The following is a 23467-nucleotide window of genomic DNA, read 5'->3' as shown; positions in this document are numbered from 1 at the left end:
AAAAGTTTTGATTTAATAGAGTAAATTGAGGGAATTTTTATTTTCCTTTATATTTTGGGTATAATGACATAGCGGGAATTATACAGGGGAAATTCAAAAGCTTGTGATAAATAAAGTGAGCAAATTTTCATGTTCTATTATATTTTTTGGGTAGAATTTGCAAATTAAAAATTAAGAATTATATGGGGGATTACTGAAATTTATGATGGAATAGAGCTAATTTTGATTTCTTATTATTTTTTGGGTATGTCAATATGGGAATTATACGAAGAATTACGAAAATTTGTAAACAAATAAAGTGAAATAACCAAATTTTTTTGTTTTATTATATTTTTGGGGTATAATGCGAATTAAAAATTGGGAATTATACGGGGGATTACTGAAATTTATGATGGAATAGAGCTAATTTTGATTTCTTATTATTTTTTGGGTATAATATCAATGACATAGTGGGAATTATACGAGGGAATTACGAAAATTTGTAAAAAAATAAAGTGAGATAGCAAATTATCATGTACCATTATTTTTTTTGGGTAGAATTTGCGAATTAAAAATTAGGAATTATACGGGGGATTACTCAAAATTTATGATGGAATAGAGCTAATTTTGATTTCTTATTATTTTTTGGGTATAATATCAATGACATAGTGGGAATTATACGAGGGAATTACGAAAATTTGTAAAAAAATAAAGTGAGATAGCAAATTTTCATCTACTATTATTTTTTTTGGGTAGAATTTGCGAATTAAAAATTAGGAATTATACGGGGGATTGCGCAAAATTTATGATGGAATAGAGCTAATTTTGATTTCTTATTATTTTTTGGGTATAATGTCAATGAAATAGTGGGAATTATATGAGGAATTACGAAAATTTGTAAACAAATAAAGTGAGATAGCAAATTTTCATGTACTATCATTTTTTTTTGGGTAAAATTTGCGAATTAAAAATTAGAAATTATACGGGGGATTACTCAAAATTTATGATGGAATAGAGCTAATTTTGATTTCTTATTATTTTTTGGGTATAATATCAATGATGACATAGTGGGAATTATACGAGGGAATTACGAAAATTTGTAAAAAAATAAAGTGAGATAGCAAATTTTCATGTACTATTATTTTTTTTGGGTAGATTTGCGAATTAAAAATTAGGAATTATACGGGGGATTACTCAAAATTTATGATGGAATAGAGCTAATTTTGATTTCTTATTATTTTTTGGGTATAATCTCAATGAAATAGTGGGAATTATATGAGGAATTACGAAAATTTGTAAACAAATAAAGTGAGATAGCAAATTTTCATGTACTATTATTTTTTTTGGGTAAAATTTGCGAATTAAAAATTAGGAATTATACGGGGGATTACTCAAAATTTATGATGGAATAGAGCTAATTTTGATTTCTTATTATTTTTTGGGTATAATATCAATGACATAGTGGGATTTATACGAGGGAATTACGAAAATTTGTAAAAAAATAAAGTGAGATAGCAAATTATCATGTACCATTATTTTTTTTGGGTAGAATTTGCGAATTAAAAATTAGGAATTATACGGGGGATTGCGCAAAATTTATGATGGAATAGAGCTAATTTTGATTTCTTATTATTTTTTGGGTATAATGTCAATGAAATAGTGGGAATTATATGAGGAATTACGAAAATTTGTAAACAAATAAAGTGAGATAGCAAATTTTCATGTACTATTATTTTTTTTGGGTAAAATTTGCGAATTAAAAATTAGGAATTATACGGGGGATTACTCAAAATTTATGATGGAATAGAGCTAATTTTGATTTCTTATTATTTTTTGGGTATAATGTCAATGAAATAGTGGGAATTATATGAGGAATTACGAAAATTTGTAAACAAATAAAGTGAGATAGCAAATTTTCATGTACTATTATTTTTTTTGGGTAAAATTTGCGAATTAAAAATTAGGAATTATACGGGGGATTACTCAAAATTTATGATGGAATAGAGCTAATTTTGATTTCTTATTATTTTTTGGGTATAATATCAATGACATAGTGGGAATTATACGAGGGAATTACGAAAATTTGTAAAAAAATAAAGTGAGATAGCAAATTATCATGTACTATCATTTTTTTTGGGTAAAATTTGCGAATTAAAAATTAGGAATTATACGGGGGATTACTCAAAATTTATGATGGAATAGAGCTAATTTTGATTTCTTATTATTTTTTGGGTATAATGTCAATGAAATAGTGGGAATTATATGAGGAATTACGAAAATTTGTAAACAAATAAAGTGAGATAGCAAATTTTCATGTACTATTATTTTTTTTGGGTAAAATTTGCGAATTAAAAATTAGGAATTATACGGGGGATTACTCAAAATTTATGATGGAATAGACCTAATTTTGATTTCTTATTATTTTTTGGGTATAATATCAATGACATAGTGGGAATTATACGAGGGAATTACGAAAATTTGTAAAAAAATAAAGTGAGATAGCAAATTATCATGTACCATTATTTTTTTTGGGTAGAATTTGCGAATTAAAAATTAGGAATTATACGGGGGATTACTCAAAATTTATGATGGAATAGAGCTAATTTTGATTTCTTATTATTTTTTGGGTATAATGTCAATGAAATAGTGGGAATTATATGAGGAATTACGAAAATTTGTAAACAAATAAAGTGAGATAGCAAATTTTCATGTACTATTATTTTTTTTGGGTAAAATTTGCGAATTAAAAATTAGGAATTATACGGGGGATTACTCAAAATTTATGATGGAATAGAGCTAATTTTGATTTCTTATTATTTTTTGGGTATAATGTCAATGAAATAGTGGGAATTATATGAGGAATTACGAAAATTTGTAAACAAATAAAGTGAGATAGCAAATTTTCATGTACTATTATTTTTTTTGGGTAAAATTTGCGAATTAAAAATTAGGAATTATACGGGGGATTACTCAAAATTTATGATGGAATAGACCTAATTTTGATTTCTTATTATTTTTTGGGTATAATATCAATGACATAGTGGGAATTATACGAGGGAATTACGAAAATTTGTAAAAAAATAAAGTGAGATAGCAAATTATCATGTACCATTATTTTTTTTGGGTAGAATTTGCGAATTAAAAATTAGGAATTATACGGGGGATTACTCAAAATTTATGATGGAATAGAGCTAATTTTGATTTCTTATTATTTTTTGGGTATAATGTCAATGAAATAGTGGGAATTATATGAGGAATTACGAAAATTTGTAAACAAATAAAGTGAGATAGCAAATTATCATGTACCATTATTTTTTTTGGGTAGAATTTGCGAATTAAAAATTAGGAATTATACGGGGGATTACTCAAAATTTATGATGGAATAGAGCTAATTTTGATTTCTTATTATTTTTTGGGTATAATGTCAATGAAATAGTGGGAATTATATGAGGAATTACGAAAATTTGTAAACAAATAAAGTGAGATAGCAAATTTTCATGTACTATTATTTTTTTTGGGTAAAATTTGCGAATTAAAAATTAGGAATTATACGGGGGATTACTCAAAATTTATGATGGAATAGAGCTAATTTTGATTTCTTATTATTTTTTGGGTATAATATCAATGACATAGTGGGAATTATACGAGGGAATTACGAAAATTTGTAAAAAAATAAAGTGAGATAGCAAATTATCATGTACCATTATTTTTTTTGGGTAGAATTTGCGAATTAAAAATTAGGAATTATACGGGGGATTACTCAAAATTTATGATGGAATAGAGCTAATTTTGATTTCTTATTATTTTTTGGGTATAATGTCAATGAAATAGTGGGAATTATATGAGGAATTACGAAAATTTGTAAACAAATAAAGTGAGATAGCAAATTTTCATGTACTATTATTTTTTTTGGGTAAAATTTGCGAATTAAAAATTAGGAATTATACGGGGGATTACTCAAAATTTATGATGGAATAGACCTAATTTTGATTTCTTATTATTTTTTGGGTATAATATCAATGACATAGTGGGAATTATACGAGGGAATTACGAAAATTTGTAAAAAAATAAAGTGAGATAGCAAATTTTCATGTACTATTATTTTTTTTGGGTAGATTTGCGAATTAAAAATTAGGAATTATACGGGGGATTACTCAAAATTTATGATGGAATAGAGCTAATTTTGATTTCTTATTATTTTTTGGGTATAATGTCAATGAAATAGTGGGAATTATATGAGGAATTACGAAAATTTGTAAACAAATAAAGTGAGATAGCAAATTTTCATGTACTATTATTTTTTTTGGGTAAAATTTGCGAATTAAAAATTAGGAATTATACGGGGGATTACTCAAAATTTATGATGGAATAGACCTAATTTTGATTTCTTATTATTTTTTGGGTATAATATCAATGACATAGTGGGAATTATACGAGGGAATTACGAAAATTTGTAAAAAAATAAAGTGAGATAGCAAATTATCATGTACCATTATTTTTTTTGGGTAGAATTTGCGAATTAAAAATTAGGAATTATACGGGGGATTACTCAAAATTTATGATGGAATAGAGCTAATTTTGATTTCTTATTATTTTTTGGGTATAATATCAATGACATAGTGGGAATTGTACGAGGGAATTACGAAAATTTGTAAAAAAATAAAGTGAGATAGCAAATTTTCATGTACTATTATTTTTTTTGGGTAGATTTGCGAATTAAAAATTAGGAATTATACGGGGGATTACTCAAAATTTATGATGGAATAGAGCTAATTTTGATTTCTTATTATTTTTTGGGTATAATGTCAATGAAATAGTGGGAATTATATGAGGAATTACGAAAATTTGTAAACAAATAAAGTGAGATAGCAAATTTTCATGTACTATTATTTTTTTTGGGGTATAATGCGAACTAAAAATTGGGAATTATACGAGGGAATACTAAACGTTTTGCTAAATTAAGAAAATTCTCATCTTCAATTGTATTTTGATGCGTTGTTTGGCATGTTAATTACATAGTGGGACTTAAACGAGTGAAGTTGTAATAAAACAAATAAAGTGAATTGAGGAAACTGTTTTTCATCATATTTTGGGAACAAGAACGATTATTTTTTCCTTTTTCGAAAGGTTAAAGTTATTATTCTTACAAATCAATTTATTAGAAATTTTTCTTTCAAATAATTTACGTTACGTAACACGTGTTTAGTTCATCAAGTCAGATGAGATCGTAGAAGATGAAGAGTGAAAGTATAATCGCTTCTAAGCCCACAACGGTTCATTGTTTATCAAAAAGACGTAAGGTGTGATTGAATTTTTTTGTTCCCCTTTGTTTATCACGTATACTAAGATCCAAACCACTAATTTTTAAATTACGCGCAGAACTTATTTCTTTTTAGACACTTTTTTGCTAGAAATATTAATAAAAAGTTCAATTTAGAATATATTTGCATTAAATGCCTACCTATATATGTAATAGGTGAATCTCCTTGTAAATATTTACAGTTATACGTGGCGTCGAAGAAAAATAATTTCAAAAAATGCAATTTTCTATAATTACAGGATATTACGTCGTTGTTTACTACTGTCAATATATAAGATTCATTTCCGGTTGTTGAAGTGACGAACGTAGTGTTATTATTAACATTATCTACACGAGGTTAATTAGAAAAATAAAGAATATTATCGATTCAACATAATTGACACACCTCGTACATTAAAATACAAACTAGTTTTGTTATACTCGTCAATTACTGAATTCTTGCAAACAAACCGTAAATGATATCATGTAGTGGCTGTATAACTACAGGAATCGGATCAAGGCAGTCTTGATTTTTGGGCGTGGCTATATTTGTCGCATTGGACATAAATTTTTTTTAATTTTACCTTCGCCTCGGTTATATAGGAGGAAATATCTTTTATTTGAATTAAAATTCTTATTAAATGTGTCTAGGTAAACAATATCGTTTAAAATCGAAAAAAAAATGTATAATTTGAGACTCCCCGTATAATTTAAGTGTTATATTCAGTACTTTAACTATAGTTTTGGGATATTTACGAGTTTTTATAGCAATTTCGAATTTGACATTTCTACTGATTGAATTGAAATTTTTTTCTCAGTGTATTGTCATCGTCCCTTAAAAAATTTGATTTATATGTGTGAAATAAGTAAAAAAAAAACATAATAAAAGTATATTAAAAATAAAAAATATAAAATTCGCCGGTTTCGAGTAATAAACCAACATACGAATACGTGGTTTTCGATCCCGCCATCGAAATGAGTAGAAGGGATCTGCATCTATAAAGAAAGACAATCAGCCGCGAAGAACCCAGTAACTCGTAGTACCGCTAAAGAAAATAGTACCATGAAGAGATTCGCGTGTTTGATGGTGCTCAGTGCACTCTATTCAACTGGTAAGGACCTTTATAGTGCACAAGGATTATTGTGATATAGTGATTATAATATATTTTTATAATTCAAAAGTGTTGGCGAGACAAATATTTTTGTGGGAAACGTGGGGTTTGTTCGCTATTATTTACAAAAACTAATTAATCATTTATTTAAAAAAAAATCATAAATAAACAAAAATTTCTTCTATTGCTATTGAATTATAAAGAACTAAATAAACAAACGCACCTTTTTTATTTGCTTACATTTCGTAATAACGAACGCATCGCTATTAATTTTTATATTAAAAACGTACATTCAATTCTATGATTCATAGAATAGAATCTAATAAACGAACGCATCTGCTTTTATATTAATTCATATACAAACAAACGCATCTCTCACTGCGATATATTTGAAAACATTTTTTAGCCTACTGAGATGTGGGTTGTCTAGACATTTATTAAAAAGTAAATATTAACATATAAACTTTCATGTAGAAATTTACGTTTTTAGCATCAACATATGTCGTGTATTTATTATTGATACGTATTTAAATTTCTTCAGCTTTCGTTTTACATGCTTGATTACTTTTATTACTATTTTTTTAACGGACGAGATCTAAATCCAACAGTTCACTATCTTACCGAGTGAAATCGATTCGGACACGCCCTTCGACGTTGATTTATTAAATTTATTATTATTTGCATTTCGATTGTTGGGGTATTAAGAGGTCGTTTAACTACTGTATGTTACGTATGACGAAAAGTTTCTATTCTATTAATTTGTTATACGAGGGAAGTACGTTAATAAAATATATTTAGTGAATAAAATGATAGGAAATTATTTATATTGCCTCGTTAATATTATTTTCACTTTCTAAATTAGTTTTAATGAGTTTGTTAATTAGGTGAAATTAATTAGGCAATTATTGAAATATTTTTATTACATTTTCATGAGGTTTTTGGTATATTTTTGGTTTAATAGAATGACATAATCGTACTACTATTCACGCGTCAAAGAATTTTGTAAATAATAATAAAACAAAATAGATGGCGTGACTTTTCATATAATTTGTTATAATTCTTGTATAATTTCCGGAGCTTAACGGTATTATAATGTCCTTTAATGAATTCCACAGATAAATAGTGAAGGTTAACTGGTTTTTCTATTTTTATAAAAGATAATTGATTTATGATATTTTCTTAAGGTCAATATCGACGATTTTAATTGCAATTCCGCTTGTAAACTAACAGTTTGAAATGAAATTTTATATTTACAACGCCATCTGTACATAAAAGTATATAATATAGAATTAATTTCGTTATTTCAACATTTTTTTCACTTTTTTATTAATTAAAAGACAAAAAAAATCATTCAAATTTTACTTACATGAAATAACGTTTTTTATCCCAATTAAATATATCAAATTTAAAACAAATTGTTTATAACTTTTCATATACCTTGTATAACTTATAATTTTTTTAATACAACATTATAGAACACTCATACAACACTTTTTCCTTAATATTAATTTTCATATTTAGAAATTTAAATTATTTATTTACTATTTAAAAAAAAATACATCAAAAATATTAATTTCAATTTCTCAGTTATAAATAAAATCAATTGGAATGGAACTTTTATCGGTTACAAGATAAATTTCAATTATTTATTATGAAATGGCAACGTTTCTGTAGCACCATCTATGAGTAATAATGTGAAAACAATAAATTACGACATATTTACGTGGCATGTTAATTTTTATACTGCGGCTGTAGGTAATGTAGGTACCTGTCGAAATCGGTAATAAGTATTAAATTTAAACCTAGGCCGACTTCGAATATATCGAAAATGAAAGTTTATTTACTGAATAGCGTTCTCGAGACAATATTACGCCATACCAAGATTCAGAAAGTAACAAGGACCAGTTTTTTTTTCTTATTCTTTTACGAGAAAATTCTTAAGGTGTGTTCCACTTTTCGGTCTTTGACCTGCAATTGTGGTAGACATTTTTTAGATTACGTCACTTTATACATATACGTATTTCGAATTAAACGATACATATATACAGAAGATTCATAATTTATCGAATGACACATGTCATACTTGTCAAATATAGCGATTTGGCATAGAATAAGACATTATTCTATTCAATTTTGAATGTATACCATTAAAAAATTTTTCTATCAATCTATAAATTACGTGTTTTTTTGCGATAACAGTTCACAGCCAAGAAAATTTCAAATGCCCCGACGACTTCGGTTTTTACCCCCACCATATCTCCTGCGATAAATATTGGAAATGTGACAACAATGTAGCAGAGTTGAAAACTTGCGGTAACGGTTTAGCCTTCGACGCAAGTGATTCTAAATTCTTGACTGAAAACTGTGATTATATCCATAATGTAGACTGCGGCGACAGGTCTCAACTAGGTAATAAATTCGATGGTATAGTGACCACAGAACTAAAGATAATCTATTTTCAGAGCCTCCAATAAGTTCGCCCCACTGTGATAGGTTGTACGGTATATTTGCTGACGCTACCAAATGTGACGTATTCTGGAATTGTTGGAACGGTGAAGCCTCCAGGTACCAGTGTTCCCCTGGTCTTGCGTACGACAGAGAAGCCCGAGTGTGTATGTGGGCCGACCAAGTGCCAGAATGTAAAAACGAAGGTAAATTATGTCAATTTTGGTTGAATATTACAACCACTAACTGTCATTTGCTTTTTTAAATCGCGCTTCATTAAAATATGGACGTGATTTGACGCTGTGATTTTATCGACAATCATAACCGTGATTTCTGTCGCTACAATTATCTTAGTACAGCTAGTGATGTTAAACTAAAATTTCACCGTTATTTTTCACTGCGATTTCACTAATATCTGTGATTACTAACGTTTCAATTTAATTAGTATTGGTAATGATGTTTGATTAAAATATCACCGCGATTTTTATCAGTTCAAGTATTTTTATGTATTTCGTTATGTTTAAATAAAATATCATCGTGATTTTTCACTGCGATTTTCAAAAATGTATAGAATGTAATCCTTTAAATATAGTGATTTTGCGCTGTGATTATATAGACTCCCATCACTATAACTTTCAAATGAAAAATTTATTGTTCCATGTGATTTTAGCACGTGATTTTACGCTGCGATTAGATCTTAAACGATGAAAACAATTTTTACTCATCTCTCATTTTTCATTCGTGTGAGTCATCGCATGTGTTAATTATTAATAATATCAATCGTATTCAAATATATAAGAATCATAGGAACTAACCTAAAAAAGTATTTTATCAGACGTTAGACATTGACTATGATGATTAAAATACACTGGTCGACAAAAGAAATTATTTTTTTCGATAAAAACATACGAAATTATGTCTAATTGGCTTTCAGACTACGACTGACGTACAACCCCACCTTAAAAATACCCTTATTAATTTTCAGAAGTTGCAGGTGGATTTGTATGCCCTGCTGCAGGGGAAATATCGAACGCCGGATCTTTTTCAAGACACGCACACCCAGACGATTGCAGAAAATATTACATCTGCCTCGAAGGTCAAGCTAGAGAATACGGTTGTCCCATCGGTACCGTATTCAAAATCGGCGACGCCGATGGTACCGGTAACTGCGAGGACCCAGAAGACGTACCTGGATGGTAAGTTGACACGAACTTTTCGCGAAATGTTGATTAGTTTTTATCATATTAATGAAAAAAAAAATAGATAATTGTCATTGAAGTATTGGATATTTAAAAGTTAGCGTGTATACAGGATGTAGCAAAAAAAATGAGTATTTTTATACTTATGGTATGTTTTTGTACATTCCCATTAAAAAATCGTTCTTGCCATATAATACAGAATTGGTTAATTATACCGGATGTCCCATTTAATAAATCTCGTAGAGTTGTTGAATGACGATTTATGAAAAAAGAAGAAAAGAAAAGTGTTTTTAGCACCCAATAAAAGCCATAAAAATAGTTAAAACCTAGAAAATTTCACTGAATTCATTAAAATGTCAATATTTTCAATACATCGTGAGATAATGTCAGAAGTTATGCGCAGTAGACTCAAATTTAAAAATGGAAGCTTTTTATTGAAAAATAAAACCTAACCAAACTTTGACGTATGTGAGGCGTGGCTTATCATAACAGATGTTAATAAAATTTTCTTACGCTAAGATGTTCTAATACCAACTTAGAGAAATTAAATTTTTTTTGTCAAAAATGTAATGACATAAATATCCAACATTACAATGATAATTTTTCTAAATATTAAAAAAAATTGGGGGCGGGAAGAGGATTCTGCATATTTATACATGAATGTCCAAAATTTCTATTTACTTTGGTTATGCCGTGCATGCTAATAACACTTATTCGCTTTAGTAACTCAAAATTAATTTTTTTTTCTTAATTTCTTACAAACTTTTTAACCATTTTTCTTTTAAATTATGAGACACGACACTCTCTGGTTACTCTGAAATATGAAACTGAAATTCCGAATATTACTAATACAAGGGTGGTTCGAAAAGTACAACACTATCCTGTCGTAATTTTAGGATCATAATGAAATTAGTTAGGCGTTTTCGAGTTCATAGAATCCATTTATCGATGTCTATCGCTTCCGATTTTACCAATAATTTGATTGGTTGATTTCCGGTTCGCCATTTTGAATTGGATTTTTATCAATTTAAGGAAGGGTTTTATTTTGGGGGACCTATTTTTAGTAGACGGATAGATAGTCAATAAATGGTAAAACTGTTTGTATTAGATCATCTGGGATCTCGATAAATGGATTCTACTATTTAGAAAACGCCAAATTATCGAATTTCTATTATGATACTGAAGTATTTTCGATTTTCGTAATGGAGCGATGCCGTGTCTGATAAATAAACTTTTTGTAAAATTATTAAAATAAAAAAAAAATCTCGCAGCGAAGACTACTACGGCGATTTGGATCTGAAGAGCATCCGCAAGAGCGAGCTTTTGGCAGGTCTTCAAAGCAACGGCGCTTCGCGTCCCGCAACTAACGCGGCCCCCAAAAAACCCAGACCTGCACCTGCGTCGCGTAACGCGCCCGAATCACCGAACAACAATTAAATTTTAAACTACTATTTTTAAATAAGTAGATAGTCGGAAATGGAAGCCCTTCATAAGGGCTCGTTAGCTTTGATTTTCTTATCTAATACATAATTTCAAACTTTATATTTCTATAAATAAAAGTAGTTCATTTAACAACCACGTTCGTCGACGTCAAATATGACATTTGTCAAGTTTTTTCCGATATTTAACGTCAAATGTCATATTTTTCTCATAACCTCAAATCAGAAGTAAATAAATCTTCATTTTTGCCATTTACGTAGCATTCAAGGTCAATTATGTCACGTGATATGTCAATTTACCCACTATATTCTCTAGTCTTATCAACCTTCTATTAACGATGTTTTTATTCACAAAAAATTAGTATTTTTATACATTTCCCTTTCTACATTCACATATTTATTACTATATTTTTAAAAAATTAATATTTTCCAATTTTCAAAATACGAACGAGATTTTAAAGCTCATTATTTACTTATTTAAAGTTTTAGATATAAATCTATCAAATCGGTCCTAAAATTTGTTCAGTATTCTCTAAATGCAGGGAAACACGTTAAATGCATTTTATAAAATGGACTTCTGATGGAAAACCCTGTAGTTTTTTAATTAACGTAAATAATTGTAACAGTAAAATAATTTAGTATTTATTAATAAACAGATTTTTTTTTATTATTACACTGTATAATTTTATATCATTTGCTTTCAATGTTTCGTCCATAAAACCTCACTCTGTATGTTTACAATCGACGCGGTTTCAAAAAAAGTTTTGTATAATAATAAATTTGATGATACAGATCGTTCCATGACTGTTTTTCTACGCTGTATCTCAAAAATATTTTGTTAAATGGTACAAAATTAAATTCCTCTTCTTTTTATATACATATATATAATATAAACATTAAATAAAAAACCGTTTAAAAATAACAAGTTTATTTTTTAACCCTATAAAAAATCTAACTTTTCTTCCTAACACCGCCCCTGTTGATGTACTATACAAGTTTCTTTCTTTATATATCTGTGGTGGACTATTTTCATGGTAAAGTCTATTTCTAATCATCGTTATCATATTTATATCATGGTAAGGTAAATCTAAATAATATTCATAGTATATAAACGGAGAGTCATAATTAATACAACCCTGTAACTTATTAAAAAAAGTTAGATCAAGATACTAATTTATTTTAACTTATGACTCTCCCTGTATTCATCGAAATATATAGCTCACATATGGTATAACAAAATTTGTGTTGAAAATGGTATTACCATTTAATAAAATTAATCAAATATGTCTATCAATTACCTTGATAAATAATAAACAGCATTTTATTATATATAGATCGATCAAATCAATTATAGATTATAACCCAACTTTTTGTTTATTGTTAAATATACGTTAGTAGGCTTGCATATGTCATATGTGTATATTACATGTGAATAAAAAAAGGATAGATATAGTACTCTGAGTGTAAATGTTGAAATGAACGTAATGCCTGATTCAACACATTTTGGTTTTAATTATCGTACAGAGTGTATATATAAAAAATTGGTATTTGAAGGTGAGTTAGATATTAATTCAATAAAGAATGGAAATAACACTGTAATGATTTTTATATTAAATCTGACCGATATTATAAATGTATAATAAAAAAAATCTATTTTTTTTAGTGAAGATTACTATAAAGACGTTGATCTGAAGGCGCTGAAGAAATTGGGGTATTAAATCAATAAAATCCACTTCAAACGACTGAGGACATTTTGAAAATACGAAAAATCAAAATTTGAGTTAAAATTAGAATATGAAATCAATAAATAGAAGATATATTTAGTATTTTCAAAATAGTCTATAGTAGATAACTTTTGTACATATTTTTTCAGAAGTCCCGCCAACTTATTCGAAAATATAGGTTAGGTTAATAAGGAGTTGGATTTTGTTCATTTTTTTTATGTTGAAGTGTAAGTAATTAATGTTATTGTTGAATTTGCAATAAATATTCAGGGATTAAAAAAATAACTTATTTCCTTTGATACCCATTAAAGTTATATTTTTAAAAATTAATAAAACATTAGTGACGTTAATTTTTTGTGAACTAACCTAGACCATTTTTATTTGAAACCGATTTTTCAAATTATAAAACCGGAAAAAATAAAAATATCTACAAACACATTTCAAATAAAGTGAATTAAACTAACCTAACATTTGATACGAATTTTAATAAAAGTTGTACTTACAAAGTTTATCCGATGCGTTAATTCACTGTAAATAACGTATAAAACACAAAATTAATAAAAATAATACTTTCGGAAAACAATCACTTTATTAAATTTTTGATACAATAATATCAAAACACAACATTAACTTTAATAATTTTCATCAACTTATAATGGAGAAACAAAGCCTTCTTTTAGCGCACAACATCGTTAGATACCGATAGGCAACTAGCATTACAAGGAAGTGACATTGTTAGTATAATTAAAAAGATAAAATGAAGAAAGTGCAATTTTTATTCGATTAAATCTTTTCTTCGAGTTTTATTTTTATAATAATAAAATTTTTACATCCTCTACCACTAGTTTATTGAAAACAATATGAAATAACTACATAAAAAATCTGCGAAATTACTACAGTGGTGGTGTTGCTTGTTACGAGACGAAATTTTTTAATTAAAAAATAAATCATTGTATCCCATATAAAGCTATTGAAAAATTTCGGTTATAAAATTGAAAACAGTAGTGAATTATGTAAAAAAGAAAAGTCTAAAATACTTCATTTAAAATAATAGTATAAAAAACGAAAAATTATTCATTAATATTTCAACAAAGCTTATTACATCTCTGTTTTATTGCCACGTATGTTGACGTTACGACTCGAGTGAGATGCAAAGTGCAAATATCCATTACACAAACAGAAAAAGAAGATCGTAAGGTAAAAAGAAACCTGTCAGACATTTCTTTATATATCCATCCCACTCTAATACGTTTTAAATGCGTGTTAAAAAAGGATAGACACATCACCTAAGTAGTAAATGTAGAAATTAGAAATATATAATGAGATTGTGATAATTTTTGTGAAAATAGCGTTGTAATTGTTTCCGTTTTTGTATACCGTAATAATTGTTATTTATTTTATAATAGTGTTCATTGTTAAGTGATTCGTTATTGGAATATTTCATAACTAAAGTCTACATAACAAGTCATATGGGCGAATATCAAAATGAAAGGAATCCAAATCAATGCTGAGAATTGAGTAAGTTCTAACATATGTTTTAGTAAAAATTTGACTAAAACTTATTGTATTCACTATTTATTAACAGAGATTTAACTGTATTTAATTGCTGACGTGCTAGTGATAAGAATGAGGATATGACCGACTATCAACTACTAAACTTTGATTATTTATTAAAAATTAGCTATAAATAATAATTCTCTTTATATATTTAGGTATAAATAATGAATTTCTTTATATATTTATTGCAATTATTAATTATCTATGCGAAAAATGGATTTATATCGAAAAGTTTGGTTACGAGTACTGTCAAATATTGACGCAAGGTTTTTTTTTAATGTATAGGTAAATCATGTCTTGGATGAAAAAAAGGGGTTCAGGTACGCCCAGTCCGGCACCAACCCCGCCTGTACCCATGTATAACCCAAATCAACATTCCACAACTGAGGTAAATTTTTTTTACTATGTGTGTCTGTATAATCTATATTTTTTATAAATTGCAGAGAAAAACTATTTTTTTTATAATATTAGTCTGATTTACGTATTTTTTAAAGTTTCAAATAAAAAATCCTCCATATAAACATTAATTTTATAACCTAGTAAATCTTATTTAGTAGTAGAAGGAGTAGAAAAATCGGTGCTTTATGAAAAGAAATAGCTTTAAGATAGTTCTGTATTTTCAAGTTAAATCTTCTTTTTGATTATTACTGCTTACATTATATGATGTTGCTGTTTCTAGTGCAGTTGTAACCTCTACTCTTTAATCGTTATTAAAAGTTATCACTATCACTCCAATTGAACAATATTTTTTAAAATGTTCCCAAAATATTCAATTCCTTAGAAATATATATTCTATAGTTAGTTTCTAATAATATAACTGCTATAACATTCTAAGGTTTGAATACTGATGATCAAAGATAATTTAAGGTTGTATGACAAGATAATAATAGTTTTCAACAGATTTTATTTGTTTATTACCAATTTTTCAGTTGACATTTTACATATTCACAAGTTTTTAAATTCCATAACTGCTCTAAATATATTTATTAAGACTCTTAATTAGACTTATAGTGTTTTAGGAAAGTTCTAGGGTTAAATTGAACCTACAAAGAAATTTTCAGTTTATATAACAAGTGAAAACCATTTTTAACACCTTACTACCAATTTCTTCAAGATTTAGTTGACTGTTCATTGTAGCAGTTTTACAAACCATTAAATTTGATAACAGGCTTCACTCTAATTGTAAATACCCTTATTTGAGCCTCTAGGGACATTTTAAATTTCAGATACATAACCGCTTTAATTGAACTTTTTCAACTCAGTTTTGTAGATATATTCATGGACTTGGATACTGCCCTACAGATTCAATTTTTTCCTTTAAAAGCAAAATAAAAATAGTTTTCAACAGATTTCATTTGCTTATTAATAATTTCTTTAAAATTTAGTCGATAGTTTATTGTAGTATATTTGCAAGTCTCTAAATTCCATAACCGCTTTCACTGTAAGTGTCAACACCTCTAATTGAACTGCTAGAAACGTTCTAGGGCTCAAATACTACCCTATAGATTTAATTTGTTGCCTTTAGGACAATAAAATTGTTTTTAACAGATTTGATTTGCTTATTAATACCTCTAATTGAGCTGTTAGAAACGTTCTAGTACTCAGATACTGCCCTATAGATTCAATTTGTTGCAATCTAGCTAAATAAAAATAGTTTTCAACAGATTTTATTCCCATATTAACAATTTCTTTGAAATCTAGTTGAAAGTTTACTGTAACATATTGTAAGTCACTAAATTCCATAACCACTTTCACTGTCAGTGCCAACAATCTCAATTGAGCTTCTAGGAACGTTCTAGGGCTCAGATTCTAACCTTCTGAGATAATTTTCTGGTTAGATAACAGATATTATTAAAATTGAAGTAAATGTTGAGATATTGTCAAATTTACTTCAAACACAACACTTGAAATGTGATAGCGAATAGTATTCTACCTAATACAAAATTCCTGGGTGATTAGAGCCGTTAAAAAGGGAATCGCCGTCATTTAATGGGATTTGGATGTTCAGATGGGATTTTTAAAGAAAATTAACATCTTTTTCTATATTTATTGCTGATTTAAAACTAGTTTAGTTTAAATATGTGGATAATATAGTGCTATATATTTGCATTTAAATATAATGTTAGAAAAGCAATAAAATTTTATTAAAAACATTATTGAAACCAGTTTAAAGTCCTGTATTGTAATCTGCATCGTTTTATTTCTTTTTTATTTGATTAGCGACCTCTTCCATTGCTTTTTTAACGGTTTCCGGATCCCCTAGGAATTTCATACTCTCTATCGGCTTCATATTTTCATCTAGAGTATACATAAATGGTATTCCGGTAGGTAGATTCAACTGTGCGATGTCTTCGTTTGAAATTTGATCCAGATGTTTAACGATTCCTCTTAAACTGTTCCCATGTGCCGCAATTATGATCCTTTTACCGCTCTAAAAGGGATTTTTTATTAATAATTTTCAATATAACTTCAATATATTTAATACTTTCAAAGCTGGTACGATTTTTTCGTTCCAAAACGGCATTGTTCTTTCTATGGTTAATTTAAGGGATTCAAACATGGGAAATTGATCCTTCGGTGGTCCGTTCGCGTATATAGGATCGTTTAAAATCGTGTTGTAATATTGATTTTCGGGTGTAATCGGCGGAGGCGGTACGTCGAAACTTCTACGCCATATCTGTACTTGTTCTTCCCCGTATTTTTCAACTGTTTCCACTTTATTTAATCCTGAAAATAAATTAGGCTCGATATGCAATTTGCAAGAAAATAACATTTTTTTAAACCTGTTAATCCTCCATAATGTCGTTCATTTAACCTCCAAGTGTACTCAACGGGTATAGAACTTTGTCCGCTAGTTTCTAAAACCGATTTTAACGTATCCTGAGATCGTTTTAATACGGACGCGAACGCTAAATCGAATTTTAAACCCATATCTTTAATGGCCTGTCCGGCCCTGACGGCTTCTTCTCTACCTCTGTCGCTGAGGTCGGCGTTAAACCATCCACAAAAAAGATTCAGTTTATTCCATTCGGATTCCCCGTGTCGTACCATTACTATTCTAAAAGTTTTTCCCATAGATGTTTGACATTTGCTTTTAGTCTACAATATATATAAACGTGGTTTAAACAAAAAATGTTATACTTATTGATTGGGTTATTTTACCGGACAATCCGCCATGTTTTGAGGATTTTTCGAACGTTTTAGTAGAACGTGTAATTTGATGAATAGACACTGTAATTTTGACGCTTGCGCACCGAATGTCATTTTTAAGCCAGAACCGTATTAAGCAGTTTAGTTAAGATTTACATATTTTTATGAATAATCTCAAATAAGAGGAGACTAAATATTAAAAATGGTGTAATATTTAAATTTTAAAAACAGGTAATTTACGTTAAATTAACAATTAAAATTAATAGATTTACATAATTATAATTAATTTAAGAATGTATATTCGATAACTGTTAGAAAAATAGTACTTAAAAAGTATGATTTTGAATTTTATTATAGACCCAATGGAAAAATCAACCGGTTCATAATAATTGGTATACGAACCAACAGGTTCAGTACCAACCGGTACCTAAACAAGGTCAACAACCCCAACATAATTACTGGCAGCAACAATATAACAACCCCCCTGTTTATAACCAAAATAGCCAGTATGGTGAACCCCAATATCACAACCAACACGTGGGTTACCTTCAAACTAATACAGGGTAAGTCTAAAATCAATAACCGAGCTACTTATTCTAATAGATTGAATCCTGTAATAAATTATCTGAAGATGTTGATTGATATTCTGTTGAGAAAAATTTTCGTTTTACCCAGATATGGTCAGCAAAATTATAACAACGTGCAGTATGGTCAGTTGAGTAATCAGAACAATTTATACGAAACTCAAACCGGTCAACAGCACGTCGAAGCGGATGCGTGGAATTGGGGATGGGGGGATGAAGATAATTCGAACGTTCAAGCAAATTTTAACCAAACCGGACGAGTTGGTTAGTACATTTTACTTACTTTACCACTTTTTTTGTTGCATGGAGTCGGACAACAGGAATCCTCGTCTGATTTACAAGTACATTTTCCTCCGCCGCAAAGAATGCTACCAGATTTACGGGAATTATCACCTTTGTTACAATCGCACATTTTTTAAATTTATCTTCGTAATTACTGAAATTTTGACAATTTTTTTTGATGATTGACTATTAAAAATGTCGAGTTTATCATTTAAACTTCTTCTTTTTTATATTTAATTGGTCTTGTCCTGATTATTTCAAGTAGCAACATAAGCAGGGCTGGACTAGCTCAGATAGTAGTATCTTTTCATCTCGTTTGTAGTAAATTTGATACAGGGTTAATTTAAAAATTAACTATGTATGTATTTAAAGATGGCGCATTTTCTAACGAAGAAGCGTGGAACTGGGGCGTGGAAGACGCGAAAAATCCCGTTAAAAATGAAAATCCCGGCGACGTACAAGATTTATTCCCTAAAATTTCGAAAAATTCACAAAAAACTGATAACGATACAGCTCAAGATCATTCAACGACGGGTAAAAGGGGTAAATTGGAGACGCCTCAATGGTCGACTGAATCCCAGATTTCTCAAGAATCGTCCGATGACGTTCTGCATACTTCTGAGAGCGATAAAAGTCATATGATGAGTCGTAGTTCAACAATTAGTCATTCACCGATATCTGGTAATCATTTTTATAAAATAAATGTGCCCGTAAAATATAATTTTTTTATGATATTAAAGGGCAAGATCCTCAACCGCAAGAAGATGCACCGGTTAAAAGGGAAACGTATGAAAATGAGGAAATCGTTACTAATTCTGCGCTACCTCGACCGCCGGTACTACCGCCGCCTCAAACTGTGAACGACGAATCTAAAAATCCTTATAAAAGGACGACTGCTGTCTTATCTCATTCGTCGACGACAAATATGTTTAGGGGTGCGGTTGTTACACCGCCAGACAGTCGACAGAATTTGTATCAAACTAACTTTCATAGTCAACAAGTAAGTATCAGTTTTTTTTATTTGGAAATCATTTTTTTCAAATTTTCATCTGTAGATTATGCCATTTATTAGTTAATAAATAATATGTACGTCAGTAAGACTTTTTAAAGTTATTTGGTTCAATTCTTAAGTCGATTTGATTGTATAAGGTCATTTGACTACAGTTTTTATGTGAATAATACTGTTCCAAGGTCATAACACATCAGTTTTAATGCCAATAAAAGTGTTCCAAGGTCATTAGACAGCAGTTTTAATGTAAATAAGACTGTTCAAGGACATAAAACATCATTTTTAACGTTAATAAAATGGTTCCAACAGCATCAGGCATCAGTTTTATTATCAGTAAGACTGTTTAAGGTCATTATACCATAGTTTTAATATAAAATAATATATTCATATTGAATACACTGTTTACACCACGACTACACCAACACTCACAATTACACTGTCTGACGCGCGTTTCTATAACCAAGTTATCCTCTTCAGAGGTAAACAGTTTACCTTCAGTCTCTGAAGACGATAACTTGGTTATCGAAACGCGCGCTAGATACTCTAATTGTGAGTGTTGGTGTAGTTGTGGTGTAAACAGTGCATTAATTCTAAATAAGACTGTTTAAGGTCATAAGACCACGGTTTTAATGTGAATAAAACTGTTCCAAGGTCATCAGGCATCAGTTTTAATGCCAATAAAACTGTTCCTAGGACATCAGGCATCAGTTTTATTGTCAGAAAGATTGTTCAAGGTCATTAGACCAGAGTTGTAATATCAATAAAACTATTCCAAGGTCATTATACAACAGTTTTAATGTCAATAAGATACAGTAAGATCATTAGAACTATATAAGGTCATTAAGTTCTAATTCGTGATTCAATTGCACCGTGTAAGGCCATAAGGGTTTAATGCTTGAATGTTAAAAACTGTTTATTTCTTGCTGAAAGAGAACTGTGTAAGGTCACTACAAGCAATTACATGAGTAAATTAAACTGTATGATGTTATGGTGGTTCATAAGTATGTTAATAAAACTGATCAAAGTCATTAAATTCAGTCGTTGTGTGAGTTAGACTGTCTAAGGTCATTATAATTGAATTTTTGATTCATTTGGACCGTTTATGGTCATTAGACTTCAGTTATTGTTCAATAGAACTGCATAAGGCCATTTAGTTCGAATTTTTGAGTCAGTTGGACTGTATAAGATTATGTTTAGACTGTTTATTGTTATAAGACTTCAGTTTTAGTTCCAATAGAGGTGTATATGGTCATTAAGCTCTAATTCTTGAGTCAGTTGGACTGTATAAGATAATTAGGGACTATTTCTTCGATGTTTAGACTGTTTATTATCATAAGACTTCAGTTTTAATCCCAATAGAAGTGTATATGGTCATTAAGCTCTAATTCTTGAGTCAGTTGCACCGTATAAAATCATTAGGGACTATTTCTTCAATGTTTAGACTGTTTATTGTTATAAGACTTCATTTTTAGTTCCAATAGAAGTGTATATGGTCATTAAGTTCTAATTCTTGAGTCAGTTGGACTGTATAAGATCATTAGGGACTATTTCTGCAATGTTTAGACTGTTTATTGTTATAAGACTTCATTTTTAGTTCCAATAGAAGTGTATATGGTCATTAAGTTCTAATTCTTGAGTCAGTTGGACTGTATAAGATCATTAGGGACTATTTCTGCAATGTTTAGACTGTTTATTGTTATAAGACTTCATTTTTAGTTCCAATAGAAGTGTATATGGTCATTAAGTTCTAATTCTTGAGTCAGTTGGACTGTATAAGATCATTAGGGACTATTTCTGCAATGTTTAGACTGTTTATTGTTATAAGACTTCATTTTTAGTTCCAATAGAAGTGTATATGGTCATTAAGTTCTAATTCTTGAGTCAGTTGGACTGTATAAGATCATTAGGGACTATTTCTTCAATGTTTAGACTATTCATGGTCATTAGACTTCAGTTTTAATCCCATTAGAACTGTATAAGGTCATTAGGCTCTGTATAAGTGCTGTTAGCTGTTATTTAAGGTTATGAAAGTGTTCATTGAACTGAAAAGGTTCTGTAAACTATAATTCATGAGTCATTTAGTGTATTTATGGTCATTAGACAATAATAACAGATACTTAGGTTCCAATATGTGTAATGGAATATATTTAATTTTAACTTGTATTCATTCTAATAGCATATGTAATCAATTTTCGATGACTGAATATGATATTTTACTTGAAACATAGTTGCAAGTCCCATTTTTTTATTCAGTTATACCGATTTTAAATTTTTAAGGTTAATCTCGAAACTCCCCCGGAAAATTCCGAACAACCCGATCCAGTAAATCAACCGCAACCATCGCAAAAAGTTAAACCAAATCACAGACCCGATAATAACGAGGCTCCTATAAACGATAGAAATCAGTATCTAGAAACCGGTCACTTATCAGAAGGCAATTACAACGACCATACGGTAAATTAAATTCATTATGTTTATAGTAATTAAAAATATCGAAATTTGAACATTCAGAAGGTTCTTTTAGACAGTTTAATCGATTATTTTTTCTATTTACAGGATGATATAGAAAATGAACGTGAAGATCTTAGGGGGCAACAAGAAGGAAGCGATAACGTACCGCCCCCTGGACTGAGGAGAATGGTGCCGGGACAATTAGAGCAAAGAGAAGGTGCCAGTAACCCTGGGAATTTCACCGACGAACCACCACCGGGACTCAGCAGGATGGTTCTGGGACAAACCGAAGCGAATATACCGACGGCGACCCAAACGTACGGACCCCCGGAAGGTCTACGTCGAATGGTACCCGGCGAATCGAGTTCTCCCGAATCTCCACTCAATCAACAGAAAAACCAAGAAGAAAACGATTCCGAACCGGAATTTAATCAACTGGTCCAACACGCCTCCCAACCTCGATCGGCTACCATTGGTGCGGATACCCCGCCGAGTGTTAACAACCCACCGACATCTGCAAGTGAGTAAATTAACGACGAATTATTTCGGCGGCACTAAAAGTAATCGGTTGCAGATCCGAATCGAACGAATCCAGATAACAAAAGAAGAGATTCCGTCGAAGGGGAACTACCGGAAAACGAAATCGCCAAAATGACGAATTCCGTTCGAAATATGACGGTTGGGGAGAACGTAACCGACGGTCATACATCGAATACGAGTTTACCGGATACGGCGGCGCAAAGGAGACACAGTAAACAGGAGAGCAGCGACAGCGATTCGAGGAAACCGTCGATATGGTCTTCACGGGACAAAAGAATCACCGAAAGAAGTAGAAGAGAACGAGAAAAGGAAAGGGAGAAACTGAGGAAGGAGAGGGAGAGATATAGTCCGGATAGTTACAGGTGGGGTTCGATTATTAAATGTATTGTAGGTTAGAAACTGAACGTGTGATATTATGAACGATACATCCTGTATAATGACTCGAAATTTGATTAATCTATTTTTTTTTATTTTTAAGTTTTTGTTCCGTTGAAATTTCAAAAAAAATTAAATGAACTTAATTCGTATCAATATCTTCAGGGAAAATCGCATTTTCGAATTGTAACGGTTTTATACAACACCCTGTATAGTTCAAGATCATATTGAAATATATATCTTGAATATATGTATTATTTATCTCGAAAACATGTTTTGATGTCATTTCGAACTATACAGGGTGTTTTATAAAACCGTTACA

The 23467-nt window shown here is 29.7% G+C and overlaps 3 protein-coding genes across 10 annotated transcripts in view; 2 read left to right on the top strand and 1 right to left on the bottom strand.

Annotated features, from left to right (window-relative positions):
• The first annotated feature begins 5790 nt into the window (after positions 1–5790).
• LOC130452680 (protein obstructor-E) lies at positions 5791–13479 on the top strand. Of its 3 annotated transcripts, none has more exons than XM_056792079.1 (5): positions 5791–6390; positions 8590–8799; positions 8853–9041; positions 9830–10031; positions 11306–12406. In XM_056792079.1, the coding sequence occupies exons 1-5, from the start codon at positions 6342–6344 to the stop codon at positions 11469–11471; spliced, it is 816 nt and encodes a 271-aa protein (XP_056648057.1). In that variant the 5' UTR covers positions 5791–6341; the 3' UTR covers positions 11472–12406. The 3 variants fall into 3 exon arrangements, with proteins under 3 accessions (XP_056648057.1, XP_056648066.1, XP_056648051.1); XM_056792088.1 differs by lacking the exon at positions 11306–12406 and adding an exon at positions 13137–13479 and having other exon boundaries at positions 5792–6390; positions 9821–10031; XM_056792073.1 differs by having other exon boundaries at positions 5797–6390; positions 9821–10031; positions 11306–12923.
• A 967-nt stretch (positions 13480–14446) lies between these two features.
• Positions 14447–23467, top strand: part of LOC130443175 (protein transport protein Sec16A) — a 30083-nt gene continuing 21062 nt past the window's right edge. For 2 of the 4 annotated variants that reach the window (XM_056777699.1, XM_056777683.1), the window contains exons 1-9: positions 14447–14715; positions 15040–15142; positions 18262–18467; positions 18580–18752; positions 19143–19451; positions 19511–19770; positions 22057–22233; positions 22336–22750; positions 22805–23132. In XM_056777699.1, the coding sequence (XP_056633677.1) occupies positions 15047–15142; positions 18262–18467; positions 18580–18752; positions 19143–19451; positions 19511–19770; positions 22057–22233; positions 22336–22750; positions 22805–23132 (1964 nt within the window). In that variant the 5' untranslated portion in view covers positions 14447–14715; positions 15040–15046. The remainder of the gene's footprint in view (positions 14716–15039; positions 15143–18261; positions 18468–18579; positions 18753–19142; positions 19452–19510; positions 19771–22056; positions 22234–22335; positions 22751–22804; positions 23133–23467) is intronic. The other 2 variants (XM_056777707.1, XM_056777691.1) reach the window with 1 other exon arrangement.
• LOC130443215 (phosphoglycerate mutase 2-like) overlaps positions 16790–23467 on the bottom strand; it is a 30355-nt gene continuing 23677 nt past the window's right edge. The window contains exons 1-4 of one of the 3 annotated variants that reach the window (XM_056777737.1): positions 18772–19086; positions 17538–17853; positions 17240–17481; positions 16790–17185 (exon numbers count right to left, since the gene is read on the bottom strand). In XM_056777737.1, coding sequence (XP_056633715.1) covers positions 16952–17185; positions 17240–17481; positions 17538–17853; positions 18772–18900 — 921 coding nt within the window. In that variant the 5' untranslated portion in view covers positions 18901–19086 and the 3' untranslated portion in view covers positions 16790–16951. Of the gene's footprint in view, positions 17186–17239; positions 17482–17537; positions 17854–17916; positions 18256–18771; positions 19087–23467 lie in introns of those variants that run through there. The other 2 variants (XM_056777747.1, XM_056777754.1) reach the window with 2 other exon arrangements.

This window comes from Diorhabda sublineata, chromosome 1, assembly GCF_026230105.1.
Source record: "Diorhabda sublineata isolate icDioSubl1.1 chromosome 1, icDioSubl1.1, whole genome shotgun sequence".
Taxonomy (NCBI): domain Eukaryota; kingdom Metazoa; phylum Arthropoda; class Insecta; order Coleoptera; family Chrysomelidae; genus Diorhabda; species Diorhabda sublineata.
Note: the sequence above shows the minus strand (reverse complement) of the source record. Positions and strands in the feature narration are given on the sequence as shown.

Bases quoted from the DNA above. Each gene is read 5' to 3' on its own strand.
- LOC130452680 (XM_056792073.1), top strand. From the start codon at position 6,342: ATGAAGAGATTCGCGTGTTTGATGGTGCTCAGTGCACTCTATTCAACT. The intron at 6,391-8,589 runs GTAAGGACCTTT...TTGCGATAACAG, and splicing joins CAGTGCACTCTATTCAACTG to TTCACAGCCAAGAAAATTTC. The intron at 10,032-11,305 runs GTAAGTTGACAC...AAAATCTCGCAG, and splicing joins CCAGAAGACGTACCTGGATG to CGAAGACTACTACGGCGATT.